Source organism: Tupaia chinensis, unplaced genomic scaffold (assembly GCF_000334495.1).
Source record: "Tupaia chinensis unplaced genomic scaffold, TupChi_1.0 Scaffold000057_1, whole genome shotgun sequence".
In the NCBI taxonomy this organism is placed as follows: domain Eukaryota; kingdom Metazoa; phylum Chordata; class Mammalia; order Scandentia; family Tupaiidae; genus Tupaia; species Tupaia belangeri.
The window spans coordinates 1,767,687-1,780,540 of record NW_006159515.1 but is presented as its reverse complement, the minus strand read 5'-3'; the positions used below and the strand labels follow the sequence as shown (position 1 = coordinate 1,780,540).

At 39.6% G+C, this 12,854-nt stretch overlaps 1 protein-coding gene across 1 annotated transcript in view; it reads right to left on the bottom strand.

The window, feature by feature from the left end:
- Nucleotides 1-2,488: 2,488 nt before the first annotated feature.
- SLC10A2 (solute carrier family 10 member 2) overlaps nucleotides 2,489-12,854 on the bottom strand; it is a 22,391-nt gene continuing 12,025 nt past the window's right edge. The window contains exons 3-6 of the mRNA XM_006141504.3: nucleotides 10,903-10,991; nucleotides 8,043-8,218; nucleotides 6,055-6,212; nucleotides 2,489-2,946 (exon numbers count right to left, since the gene is read on the bottom strand). Coding sequence (XP_006141566.1) covers nucleotides 2,834-2,946; nucleotides 6,055-6,212; nucleotides 8,043-8,218; nucleotides 10,903-10,991 — 536 coding nt within the window. The 3' untranslated portion in view covers nucleotides 2,489-2,833. The remainder of the gene's footprint in view (nucleotides 2,947-6,054; nucleotides 6,213-8,042; nucleotides 8,219-10,902; nucleotides 10,992-12,854) is intronic.

The window sequence follows — 12,854 nt, the reverse complement described above, 5'->3', positions numbered from 1 at the left end:
TCTTTCAGGCACTTTTCAAAGAACAATTTAATATTTGAGAACTGCCGCCTTATTTATATCTCTAGAACTGAGTAGTGAGAAAATCTTGACAGTAGTCACAAAGACTCAACTAGACCAAACATTACCAAAATTATTCTCATTTATTCAAGGCTTTAAAATAAAATATTCATTTAATATGATACAGAGGCAATAAAATACATAATTTAATCAGCTTTTCAAACTCACTTCAAAATAGAGACTTGTCATTTTAGAAAGCTCAGCTATTTTTCTTTCCTCTGGCACATTAGGAGGGAAGAACACAACTCACAGCACCATATCCTGTAAGAAATCCAGGCTGTCTCACTCACGTGTCTTGGGTCAACAGGGAGGGAAAAACCTGCTTACTGCAGCTGCTGACACCCTGGCCCTTGAAAATTCAGTGTCTTTACTGCACCTGTCTGTGTTGAAGAACCTGTAGGAAGTGCTTAACTATAGACTGAGGCTTTCTTTCACACTGTGGGAAGTAAATGCTCTCACATTCCCTAAGAAGAAAATTAGTGCTCCCTTCTCTCCAACTACTCCTTAAAAACAGTCTAGTCCTTTTCATTATGCTTGCTGAATGTTGGAACAATATGGAGGCCTTATTCCATTGTAAATGTGGCCCTTGTAAAACAAGATACCCAACTTTCCAAAGCAGAATTTCTCTCTCTTTCTTTGAGGAGCTGAGCTGAGTTCCTGCTCCCAGCAGGATCTGACCTCAGATCATCTAAATGCAAAAATTTTTGGATGCCAAAACATTTGAAAGAGAATCTATGAGATGGTGAAACTATCCAAATGGAAAACGGGATTAAAGGATTTAAGGAACTAGGGAAACTATGGACAGAGTTAAGAACACGCATGTATCTTGCTGCAGAATGAGGGAAAGGAAATGTAATCAGATCTCATCGTTGAGAGGCTGCCCCTTGACCATTATTTTTCCTTGAGAGCCTTAAAACCTTGTTTCCACTGTTCAAATCCTCCTTGCTTCCTCTGGTTACACCTGCTTATAGCATCCAAGGAACTCATTCAGCAGGCAAAACCTTTCCTACTCTGGCCATTGGATATTTCTTTTTAAAATACTGTTTAGTATCATCTTCCTGATCCTTCTCTGACTTGATTCTTCTTGTAGCTTAATTCTGTGTATTGTTGGATTCTGGTTAAGCACTTTAACCAGGTATATATTTCCCATGATCTCCCATGGAATTAATTTATCCACCAGAGTGTTGGTGTTGCTTTCAGTATTTCTGCTTTGCATTTCCTGCTGTGCTTCTGTGGGTGCGTCGTATGAGCTGAAAGACATTGATTTGCCTCACATGTGGAATTCTGGCAGGAGTTCTTCTCTAGGGCTTGAAAAGCTCTCTGCCAAATCCAAATCATTAGACACAATTTCGTTTTTCCTTAAAATATCTAGTGAGTTGGAATCAGCAGTTAGCATAATGGCTATGTCGCTGGACTCCCACGTAGTCGACCGCGGTTCGCGTCCCAGACCAGGTGGCTTAAAACTCACTCCGGGTGCGTGTGCGTGCGTGCCCAAGACCCCAAGAGGAGAATGGAGGAGAAGGGATTGTGGCATGACCATCCCTCCTGGGGGGTGATTTCTTGCTTTCTGTCTCTCTGTCTCTCTCTGTCTGGTGTGCACGCGCCCTATAGCGAAAACCTCTCCAAAAAAAAAAAAAAAAAGATCTAGTGAGTCTCATTGGATCCCTGAGGTAGAACAACAAAAGTACATAACGTCGCTGATGAGTTAAAAACCTGATACTGGGCCAGTTTGTGAACTGGTGGTTCAGGCAACTGGATCCCACATGGCCAACTGTGGAGTTTGAGTCCCAGACCTGGTGGCTTGAAAAACACACTAGGCACATGTGCATGCATGCCTAAAATTCCAACAGGAGGGAGAAACAAGAAGAGATTGCAGTGTGACCATCCTCTGTGGGGGTTGCTTTCTTGCTTGCTTTCTCTGGCTAGTAAGCCCACAGGCCCTACAATAAATACAAAAAGAAAAAAAGAGACCTGACTATAATTTGCTTATTGAAATCTGTTTAGTAACACTTTCCTCTCATTTCTGCTTTTGGACTGTCACTGGAGGTTATTTTTTAAATACAGAAACTCAGATATCTGCCTATGTTATATTATAAAGTATATAAATAAACAAATCATAAAGTTTTCTAAATAGGGATCAAAATGTCAGCGGAAGGCATTCACATAGATCTTACAATCATAAATACTGAAGAATACTTTAATTGCATTAGAATAATAATTCATCACATCTATTTTAACATACAAAAATCAAGTGCTCATTTCTGGACTTTAAGATTCTATACATAAGAACTTAGTTTAGAGGTTATCAGGTTCTTGGGGCTGGTAGGTGGCTTGGTGGTTAAGGGTGCTGGCCTCCCACGTGGCTGACTCCCAAGTCCTGGACCTGGCGGTTTGCTCTCTCTTTCTCTCTCTCTCTCTCTCTGTACCTCTCTGGTCAAATTGAAATAAATAAATGAATAAAGTTAAATAAAATAATTTAAAAAAAGAGGTTATCAGGTTCTCACTGTTACCTTTGTCATGTTGATTCCATGGATTTATTTTGGAATATTTCACACATATACATATATACACATATAAAAATATATATGACACATTTGTCACATTAATAAACTGGACCACTATTCACTTGGTGCCATATGCAAAATACAGTTTCAAACAAAATTTAAATTTTCACTTTAAAAGTTTTTCTGCCAGCTGTCCCATCAAAACAAATAATGAAATACAGTTATTGTTGGAAAATATTCTTTCAAATTCCTCTTTTTCGTCAACTCGGTATCTACTTTTCATCTGGTTGAAATCCTCCATTTAACTCTGGTTCTGCTCCCTTTTCTTTGTTCTTTGGAAGTTCTTCATCATTTTTTCTATAATATTTCTTGTATATCACATAAACTGGAAAACAATGGACAGGAGGTTAAATAAATTTCATAATAAACTGCAATATTATTTTTAACAAGGAATCTGATCTAGAATATGACTCATGACACTATTAATATTCTCTGAAGATTGGAGGCTGCCTAGTGAAAGCCATCACCATTCTCAATCCTATGATCACTCCTGGCAAGAGGGGTGACAGGCATGTCAGGAAGACCTAGTGAGAAATTTTATAGGATATTTGCCAGGGCAGCCATATGACTTCTTCAGACATTTGGCCCTGTACATGACACTCAGCAGTAATACAAGAAGCATTTACACCCCCTCCACCACAGCCCAGTTCATGTGCTACGTGCAGTGATGCAATGTCCAGGGCTTGGTCTGACACTCCTTTGTGGAAGGACTTCCTGCTATGCTCTCTCCCTGCCCTCACTCATTGTTTCCCAGTGGAGAAAAGGCTTGGCTGATGGGTGAGAAACCTTCTCCTCTGTGGAGCTGCTAGTCCCTGGCAGCAACTAGTTTTCAGTTTACCTTTCAGACCTGATTACTAGGACAGGCTCTATTCTGCAAGAGAAGACTTGCAGTTTGTGCATGTGGGTTTCTGCACGTGTGTGAGGTAGTGAAGAGAGCAGTGGTAGAATTAAGGTTCAAGCTTATTTCCCAAGTAAGCTCCATCCATAATGAAAGTGCTATTTTATTATTATCTAAATACAAGCTGAGCATCTATTATCTATATACAAGTTGAGCATTCCTAACCAGAAAATCCAAGATCCAAAATGTTTCAAAATGTGTAACTTTTCAAGCGACCATATAATACCACAAGAAAAAAATTCCACAGCTAATCTTGTATGATAAATCACAATCAAAATGCTATAATACAAATGTATCACAGAAAATTACCTCCAGGCTATGTGTCTAAAGGGTCTATAAAATGTAAATGAATTTTGTGTTTAAACTTAGGCCCATAGCCAAGATTTCTCACTGCATGTATGAAAATAACCCCCAATCCAAAAAGATCTCAAATCCATAGCACTTCTGGTCCCAAATAAGGGATATCATGTGTCTGATTTTTTCTTCCACCTCTCAATTGATTCCAAAGTCAACATCTTGAACCCCTCAAATTCAGTGCCTCACATGTGAAATTACTATGATATTATCTGCCTTGTAGGACAATTGTGACCACTAAATGAGATAAAATTAAGAGCTGAGGATGGCCTGAGAATAGTAAGTCCTCCTTTCTTAACTGTCATTAAGTTAACCACCACTAAATGAGATAAAATTAAGAGCTGTTCATGGCCTGAGAATAGTAAGTGCTCCTTTCTTAACTGTCATTAAGTTAACTATCATCATCATACACAGCTGAGTGACATAGCTGGCTTCGAAGATCTTAATAAAAAGTCAAGATCAATATCTCCTTTGCATTTTCTAGGCACTCCTAGTAATATATCAGTTTTAAAGCCATTGAACCATACTACTGAGTTTAGTTGAGCTTGCGGTCAGTTTAAGGATTCAACACAATATACACGATATTGAGCTGGAACGCTCTCAAGTTATACAATGCCAACGATTTTGTTTAACTATACATCTTATTTCCCCCCTTCCCAGGCACTAAATGAAGATACCTTTCTTATTTTCATCTTTACTGATAAAACTGTGGGAAAGGACAAGACCAATTCCAGTCCTATCTTTCCTCATTCTTTCAACTTGATTTTCTAGTCATCATTTTTTGGGGGAGTTAGTTGTTCAACTAGAACATTTACTGAATTGCTCTATCAACTAATCCATGCTCTTTGGCTTGTCTAGTGGATATAGCTAGCTAAATATTAGTAAGAATCTCACAGTGTGCCAAATTGGGTAGGCCCATATACGAAAACAAGGTTATTAAGTCATGGGCTTATGTCTCCTGGACCAGTGATAAATCAATGGGATATTTTCAGTGGAACCAGAGAGTCCCATTCTAGAAGCGAGCCCGTCTTGAGAATAACACTCAGGACAGCAATGCAGAGAATAATCAGCACTCATGGGCAAGTCAAATACCTATTGGAGCAAAGTAGAAAAGTAAAACAAACTAAAACTGTATCCAGACAGGTATAACTTAACATTCACATCAAATTTGTTGTGCACCTTCACTTCACGTTCCCCACTAAAATGCCATGAAACTTTGAAAAATAGCTTCTCTATTAAAAAGCAACAACAACAATAGAGGTTAAATTTCATCAGTCCTTGGAAAGCAAAGGCGAGGGAAAGTTTCAACCGTGTAGAGGACACTGGTGGCAAGGCCTAAGAGGGAGGGGAAAAGCTTTGTGCTGCAGCTGAGGAGATTTCATCATCAGGTTAACTAGCTCCAGGACTTGAAATAAAGAACATTTCTCCTTGATCTCTTTCCATGATATGGACACTTAAAAATATATGTAGGGTTGACCCCATGGCCCAGTGGCTAAGGGACCTGAATTCCACCTGACCAACTATGGTTTGAGTTCCATCCCCAGAGGCTTAAAACCATGCCAGGGACACATGTTTGCAGGCCCCAACTCCCAAAAGGATGGAGAAAGAGAGAAGGGATTGTGGCATGGCCATGCCCAGTGGGGATCCTTTATCCCTCTCCCTCTTTCTGTCTCTGCAAGTGTCCTCTGGCAGTACGCCATATACATATATATATGTGTACACATACATACACACGCACACATACATGTCTGCCTTGTAACTTAGCATGACAAATGTTCATACCAATTTTTGATAAATATATTTGCAATCAGATCAAGACAATGTTTGGGGAAAAAAATCACCAAATTCTAGGTTTCTGGAAGTATTTGGGGAGACCTATGATGATGTTTTCTTAATAGTTTAATATGCTTCCCAAATGACCAAGGGAAAAAAAAGTCAGTGGATAGAATCGGCTTCCATTTCTAGTCACTTAAAAATAACCTCCACTAGAAACTTTTGGTGAAATGACCATCTTTTTCCTCAGCAGTGGGGAAGCCATGATATTACGGATGGCTTTTTCCTCCCCTTTCTTTGTGCGATCCACAGCCAGGAACGGGGAATTGAAAAACATGCCAGTTTAGCAACTGCAGGATTTTTCATAGAAGAGCCTCATAATGAAATGTGATTAGCACTGCTCCTTACTTCCTAAGAATATTGCGGCGAAGGCAAGCTGGAAGATGCTGTAGATGAGAGGGAAGGTGAATATCTGGTTCAGCTCCTCCTGGGTGAAGGACAGCTGGACGATGGTTGAGCACAGCTGACTGTTCTGCATCCCTGTTTCCAAAGCAACTGTCCGGCACCTGCAAGGAGTGTTACGAGCACATCCATTTGACTTGTTTTGTTATTGTATAACGTTCAAAGCTGACGTAATGAGAATGAGCACACATATATATACATATATACACATATATATGTATGTATTCATTCTGCCTCTGCTTCTAACGTATATATTTAATACATATTTGTTCAACAGACGACTTTATATTGAATGGATATATTTCTTACTAGTATAATCTATTATATATAATATAAATAAATAGCTTTTCTATACATACATATATCAGGAACAGGATCACTTATAATCATGTTCCCTAAAGGACAAGGCAGAGGGTCATTTCACCCTTTTCAATGACATCATTGGTAACAATGCAGACCTCAGCTCAGAGCCTGAAAAATACTGAAGATACTGTATGTACTGTGGTCATTTTATTATTAATTTCACTTTGTTCTGATGAAATCCTGAAAAAAGAAATCTGCAAGATGGGCGTTATTACTCTTATTCTACAGATAAAAAAACTCAGAAAAAGGATTAGTGTCTCGCTGAGGTGCTATGCTTGGTCAGAATGCAAGGCCCTGTTTGCTTGGTGCCCTGTCCACTGTCCCATGCTGCAGACCTTTCTCAACACACCTGCACCAGTATCTGCATTGCTTTTCTCTCTGTCTGTGGATTTAGTGGGCTGTCAGAAAAGTCATGGCACATTTTCGCATAGAAAAATATATCACGATTTTTCCGACGACCCAATAGATGGACTAGGAGAAGGGGAAGTAATTTTTCCCAGGACCTGATGTGTAAATGCTGAACCCATTCTAATAGTCAGCACCTGGCAATGATGTGTTCATGCTGCCACTGGCTGGAGGAACCCTGGCATGTTACAAGACCAGCCTGCTTTTGTTCAAGTCCTGCTGTGTGGAGAAGGAGGATGCATAACAATGGATGGGCCTGACCTGCACAGTGTGAGGAATGATCCAGAAGAATTTGAGCCAGAAAGAGGCAATTGGGTATTATCTTTCTGGGAAACTTGCATAATTTAGAAATGAATACATTTATTTAGACTGACATTTCAGAAGCTGGGTGAATGTGATGAAAGGTTAAGGGGATTGACGTTTTCATCAGTATTTATAGATATTATGAGTTGATTGTATCCTTCTAAAATTTATATGTGGAAGTCCTACTTCCCAGTATCTCAGAATGGGACCTTATGTGGAAATAACTGCAGACAGGACAGATATCATTAACCACGTCGTTAGGGTGCACACTAATCTGGTAGGTCTGGTGTTTTTCTAAGAGGGGAAATTTAGGCAGGGATGGGTAGAGATGGGAGATGATGTGACGAGACATGGGAGACAACGACCATGAGCAAGCCAAGAGAGGCCTGTGATGGATCCTTTCCTCGCAGTCCCCCCCAAAAAAATCGGTCTCATGACATCCTCATTTTTTTTTTTTTTTTTAGAGAGAGATTTTTGCTACAGGGTATGTGCACTTGCTGGAGAGGCAGAGAGACAGAAAGCAAGAAATCACCACCTAGGGGGATGGCCAGGCCTCAATCCCTTCTTCTCCAGTCTCCTCTTAGGAATTTGGGGATGTGTGCACATGCACCTGGCATGAGTTTTAAGCTCCTGGGTCCAGGACTTGAATGGAGGGCGACTATGTGGGAGTCCAGCAACATAACCATTATGCCATCTGCTGGTCCCGTGACAACCCTCATTGTGACTGTCAGTCTCTGACACTGTGAGACAGTAGGTTTCTCTTGTTAAGCCAGTCAGTTCATGGTACTTCATTATGGCAGCCTTAGCAAACCAATATGGTAGCCATTAGGGATGAAAATGCCTGATTTACCAAATCACCATACCTGTGCCAGGGCTGACCAGCTATTCTAGCCAGAAGAAAACCTAGGGTGTAACCAGCCACTGGATATATAGTTCCTATAATCCACAACTTGGGAGCAATGATCCAGGCACTTTGGTACAATATTCCTCCAACCACAGCTATGAGCACGATGAGAATTGCACCAGCAATGGATCCAATCTGGAAAAAGGACACATGGGAACCTGTCAGTAAAGTGTCAAAGCAAATCCAAACACATCATTGGGAAAGAAGTCTAGACTCCTTTTTGTTGAAGAAGTTGATAATGAAGTCATCCCTTCATGTATTTTCAGCTGAAGGCCATAGTCGGCCCACTGGGAATACTGACATTTGTTCCATGTCATTTTTAAGAAAACAACAGGACAAAATGTATTCACACTCAGACTGAAGGAGATTTTCTTGCTTGCAACTTGTCATTATTAGAGAGGAAGAACACCTAAAAGTCTTAACTTTCAGATTCATTTCCTGCTATTTGCCCCCTTTGGAAAACCATGAACTTCTCTAAGTCTTAGCTCTTCATTTTTTTTCTTTTTTAAAAATAGTTATTTTATTTAACTTTATTTATTTTAATTTGAACAGAGAGGAACAGAGTGAGAGAGAAAAAGAGAGAGGGAAAGTGAGAAAGTAAGCCTCCAGGTCCGGGACTTGAACCACAGTTGGCCATGTGGGAGTCCAGCGTCCTTAAATACCATGCCACCTGCAGTCCCCAATTCCTTAATGTTTAACTGGGGATACAATCTTGCCCCAAACACTTTTTATGATTCTTAAGGTGATGAGAAAATGAATATAAAACTCTATAAAAGTTAAAAAGGCACATGGAAATGCAAACCACTGTTATCATTTTCTCTTTTTCATGTTAAAAAGATTCTGAGGGGTCAGCAGGTAGCTTAGTGGTTATAGTGCTGGACTCCCACATGGCCAACTGTGGTTCAAGTCCCGGACCGGGCAGCTTGAAAATCTCACTGGGCTTATGTGCATGTATCCCAGGAAGAGAATGGAAGAGAAGGAATTGCAATGTGGCCATCCCCTCTGGGGGGTGACTTCTCACTTTCCCTCTCACTGTCTCTCTCTATTTCTCTCTGGCAAGCACATGAACCCTATGGCAAAAATCTTTAAAAAAAAAAAAGATTCTGAAGGGCTGCCCACAGGGTGCAGTTAATCCCTGTGCTTAGGGAGCTGGATTCCACATGGTGAACTTCAGTTGGAGCCCTTGCTCTGACAGTTTGAAAAACACATGCATGCATGTGTGCCCCATATCCTGACAGGAGGAAGAAATGAAGGAAAAAGAACTGTGGCATGGTTGTGTCTGTTGGGGGATGATTCCTCTCTTTCTTTCTCTCATCTCATGAATGCATGTGCCTTCTGACAATAAAATAAAATTTGAAAATTATAGCATTTTTTTTTTGTCCAGAAGAGCAAGAAACACAAACTAGCATATTTTGTCCCCTAAACAGCAGAATCTATCTATATCATCCATATCCATGTCCACATCCATATCCACTAGCTAGAATAGAGTTGGCAAAGAAGAGGGAATGGTTACTATGTATATTGCATCTACCAGTTGCCAGGAACTGAACTGGCCATATGGATACAAAGATAAGATAGATATGATCTATTTTCTGAGAAAGCCATCTAGATATATTTTATAAGAGAATCACATAATGGAGATAAAAGCAATGTGCTATGTGCTATGAGTACAGAACAAAGTAAAACCAAGAGGTGATATTTAATTAGGGTGTCTCAGAGGGTGGAGAGAAATTTGCCCTATGAATGGGACAAGGAAGGACATTCTATATGGTGGGCTGGATGACTAATGAATTCAGATACATAGAAGGCAATCATATAATGAGATGAAAACAAAACCTAGAAGACTTAGCCTCCTATTTGCCTCCTTTGGTAAATCATAAACTTCTCTGAATCTTAGCTTTTTCCTTTGTAGTTAGATAAAAAATCTCGCCCCAGTCACCTTTTGTAATTTTTATGATGATGAGAAAAATGAATATAACACTCTATGAATGTTAAAAAGGCAGAAACAAACATAAACCATTGTTATTGTTTTAGTTTTTCACAATAAAACTTTTTTTTGAAAGCCTCGCCATAAAGTGTAGCAGTTAAGCCCTGTATACAGGGAGCTGGGTTCCACATGGCAGAGTGTGGTTGGAGTCCCACATTTGTGTGTGTGTGTGTGTGTGTGTGTGTGTGTGTGTGAGAGAGAGAGAGAGAGAGAGAGAAAGAGAAAGACCCTGTCTTCTCCATTCCCACTGGGGAGCCTTAATACTTACTTTGAGTATCTTCTTTGCTGTTCGAGGCCATTTGTGATTAACGAACATTCCAACGGAAACAGGAACAACCAGAGCAACCAAAGAAGTACCTACAGAGGTCAGAAAAGCAACTTGATTAACAGAATACACAACACAGGAAAGAGAAAGACAAGAGTAGATAGCCTGAAAAAGGTTTATTTTATATTTCAGCCTTTCTTCTTGAATATACAGAAGAGAATCCAAAATTAATTTTAATCCCTTTCTTTTTTTACTGCTTACCCACTCTGGTCCCACTCTGGTAAATAATGCAATACTACTGGTAGAGAATTGATAATTGATGGTATAAATCCTCTCTAAATCCTGGGTTAATTTTTCAGAGTTCTTTGTATTGTCAACACACTTAGGTTTTGATTTGTCAGAATCTTGGCTTGTTTGGTCTTTTGATCTTTATACCTTAGGAAAATATCTTGCCAAAGTTCGTTGTGTGTGTGTGTGTGTGTGTGTGTGTGTGAGAGAGAGAGAGAGAGAGAGAGAAAGAGAAAGACCCTGTCTTCTCCATTCCCACTGGGGAGCCTTAATACTTACTTTGAGTATCTTCTTTGCTGTTCGAGGCCATTTGTGATTAACGAACATTCCAACGGAAACAGGAACAACCAGAGCAACCAAAGAAGTACCTACAGAGGTCAGAAAAGCAACTTGATTAACAGAATACACAACACAGGAAAGAGAAAGACAAGAGTAGATAGCCTGAAAAAGGTTTATTTTATATTTCAGCCTTTCTTCTTGAATATACAGAAGAGAATCCAAAATTAATTTTGATCCCTTTCTTTTTTTACTGCTTACCCACTCTGGTCCCACTCTGGTAAATAATGCAATACTACTGGTAGAGAATTGATAATTGATGGTATAAATCCTCTCTAAATCCTGGGTTAATTTTTCAGAGTTCTTTGTATTGTCAACACACTTAGGTTTTGATTTGTCAGAATCTTGGCTTGTTTGGTCTTTTGATCTTTATACCTTAGGAAAATATCTTGCCAAAGTTCGTGGTGTGTGTGTGTGTGTGTGTGTGTGTATGTATATTTTTGTATACACAGATGATATTTTACAGTTGTTTGTTACTTCAGGGTAGTAGAAACGGAAGAAACTTATTTCAAAAAGCTTTGAAATAAAAAAGTATTAAAAAATGCTCAAAATCAGCTCAAGGTATTATCCAGACATCCTGAAGGCTCATGACTTCTAGTTAAAACCGCCCTACTTCGGTTATTCAAATCTATGGCATAAAGGTGAGAGGATAGGTTGAAAAAGCAAGCTTTAAATTTTCCATTAGATAATATATGTGGTGACCTCTTATGTAATTATAATTCTTTGCCGCAATGTGCTTGCTTGGCTAGGTAAGAGTCATACTTCAGTTTCACCATGTTAAATTTACTGCTGCTCTTGGGACATACAGTTTGTTTCTCCATATTATTTAGGATGTATTTGTCCAAAAAATAGCTGATTTTATATAACATAGCACAACAGCTTCTAACTTCTAATGAAAGAGTAGAATTGAACAATTAAATTCTGGGAGTGGATGTCGCTTAGTGTTTAGGAAGGTTGAACTGTAAAACAGATTCTAAAGTCTAAGGCTGTAAATATTAATTTAAAATGAATACAATTATGATGAAAATGTAATTTCTTTGCAGCCTTCTCGACCTTTTGGCAATATAAGGGTCAACAATTACTTTTCCACAGAAATTAATCAGAGGAACTAAGAAGTGGCTCAGGATACCAAGAGCGAGAAAAACAAAACGAAACAGAACAAAAAGATGGGTAAGAGGGAAGCAGAAAATGGAGGAACAAAGAACATCGAAGAACACATTGCTAGACGTGCAGGTAACTATACAGAAAAACCACTGTGAGTATCCCTGCATCTTACTATTTTGGAAGATATCTTCCCCTTAGATCTCTAGACCAGTCCCTGAATTGTAAGTTTCTGGGCCTTAAATAAAAGCCACTTTGATACAACCTATTTGTCTCGTGGCCACTTAAATCTAGGTGCAAATGATGTGCTAAGAAGGCAAGCATGGCTGGGGCCTGCTGACCTAACCAAATGTGTTTAATCTGTTTGATTCCTCTTCTAAGGGACCCATCTCATTGGGAAACCCATGGCAGCTGGATAAACACACAAGCAAGATCCTCTGTGAAATCCATGGCAGAGTTGCTTTTTCTCTCCCCAACAGAGGAGGCAAGTTAAAGTTTTTAAGGGGGTTGACGTTGACTAGAAAAGACTGTCTTTGTCCTTCTGCACCCTAGTGTGTGGCTCCCACCTGTAGAGGTGGGGTGTTATAATACCTTAGTTTCCAGTGGCCGGGGGTTTGCCCAGGCCCTGACTGCTTCCATTGTTCCTCATCTGGCCAGGCTCTTGTGTCAAATGCCTGTCTATGTAGATGAAAAAGCATCTGCTCATTGTTCTACTGTTGAAGCCATAACGTGGTCTTTAAGTAAGTTTATACAGAAGGTATAGGAGGAAAGGAAGGTAAAAAGAAAAATATGAG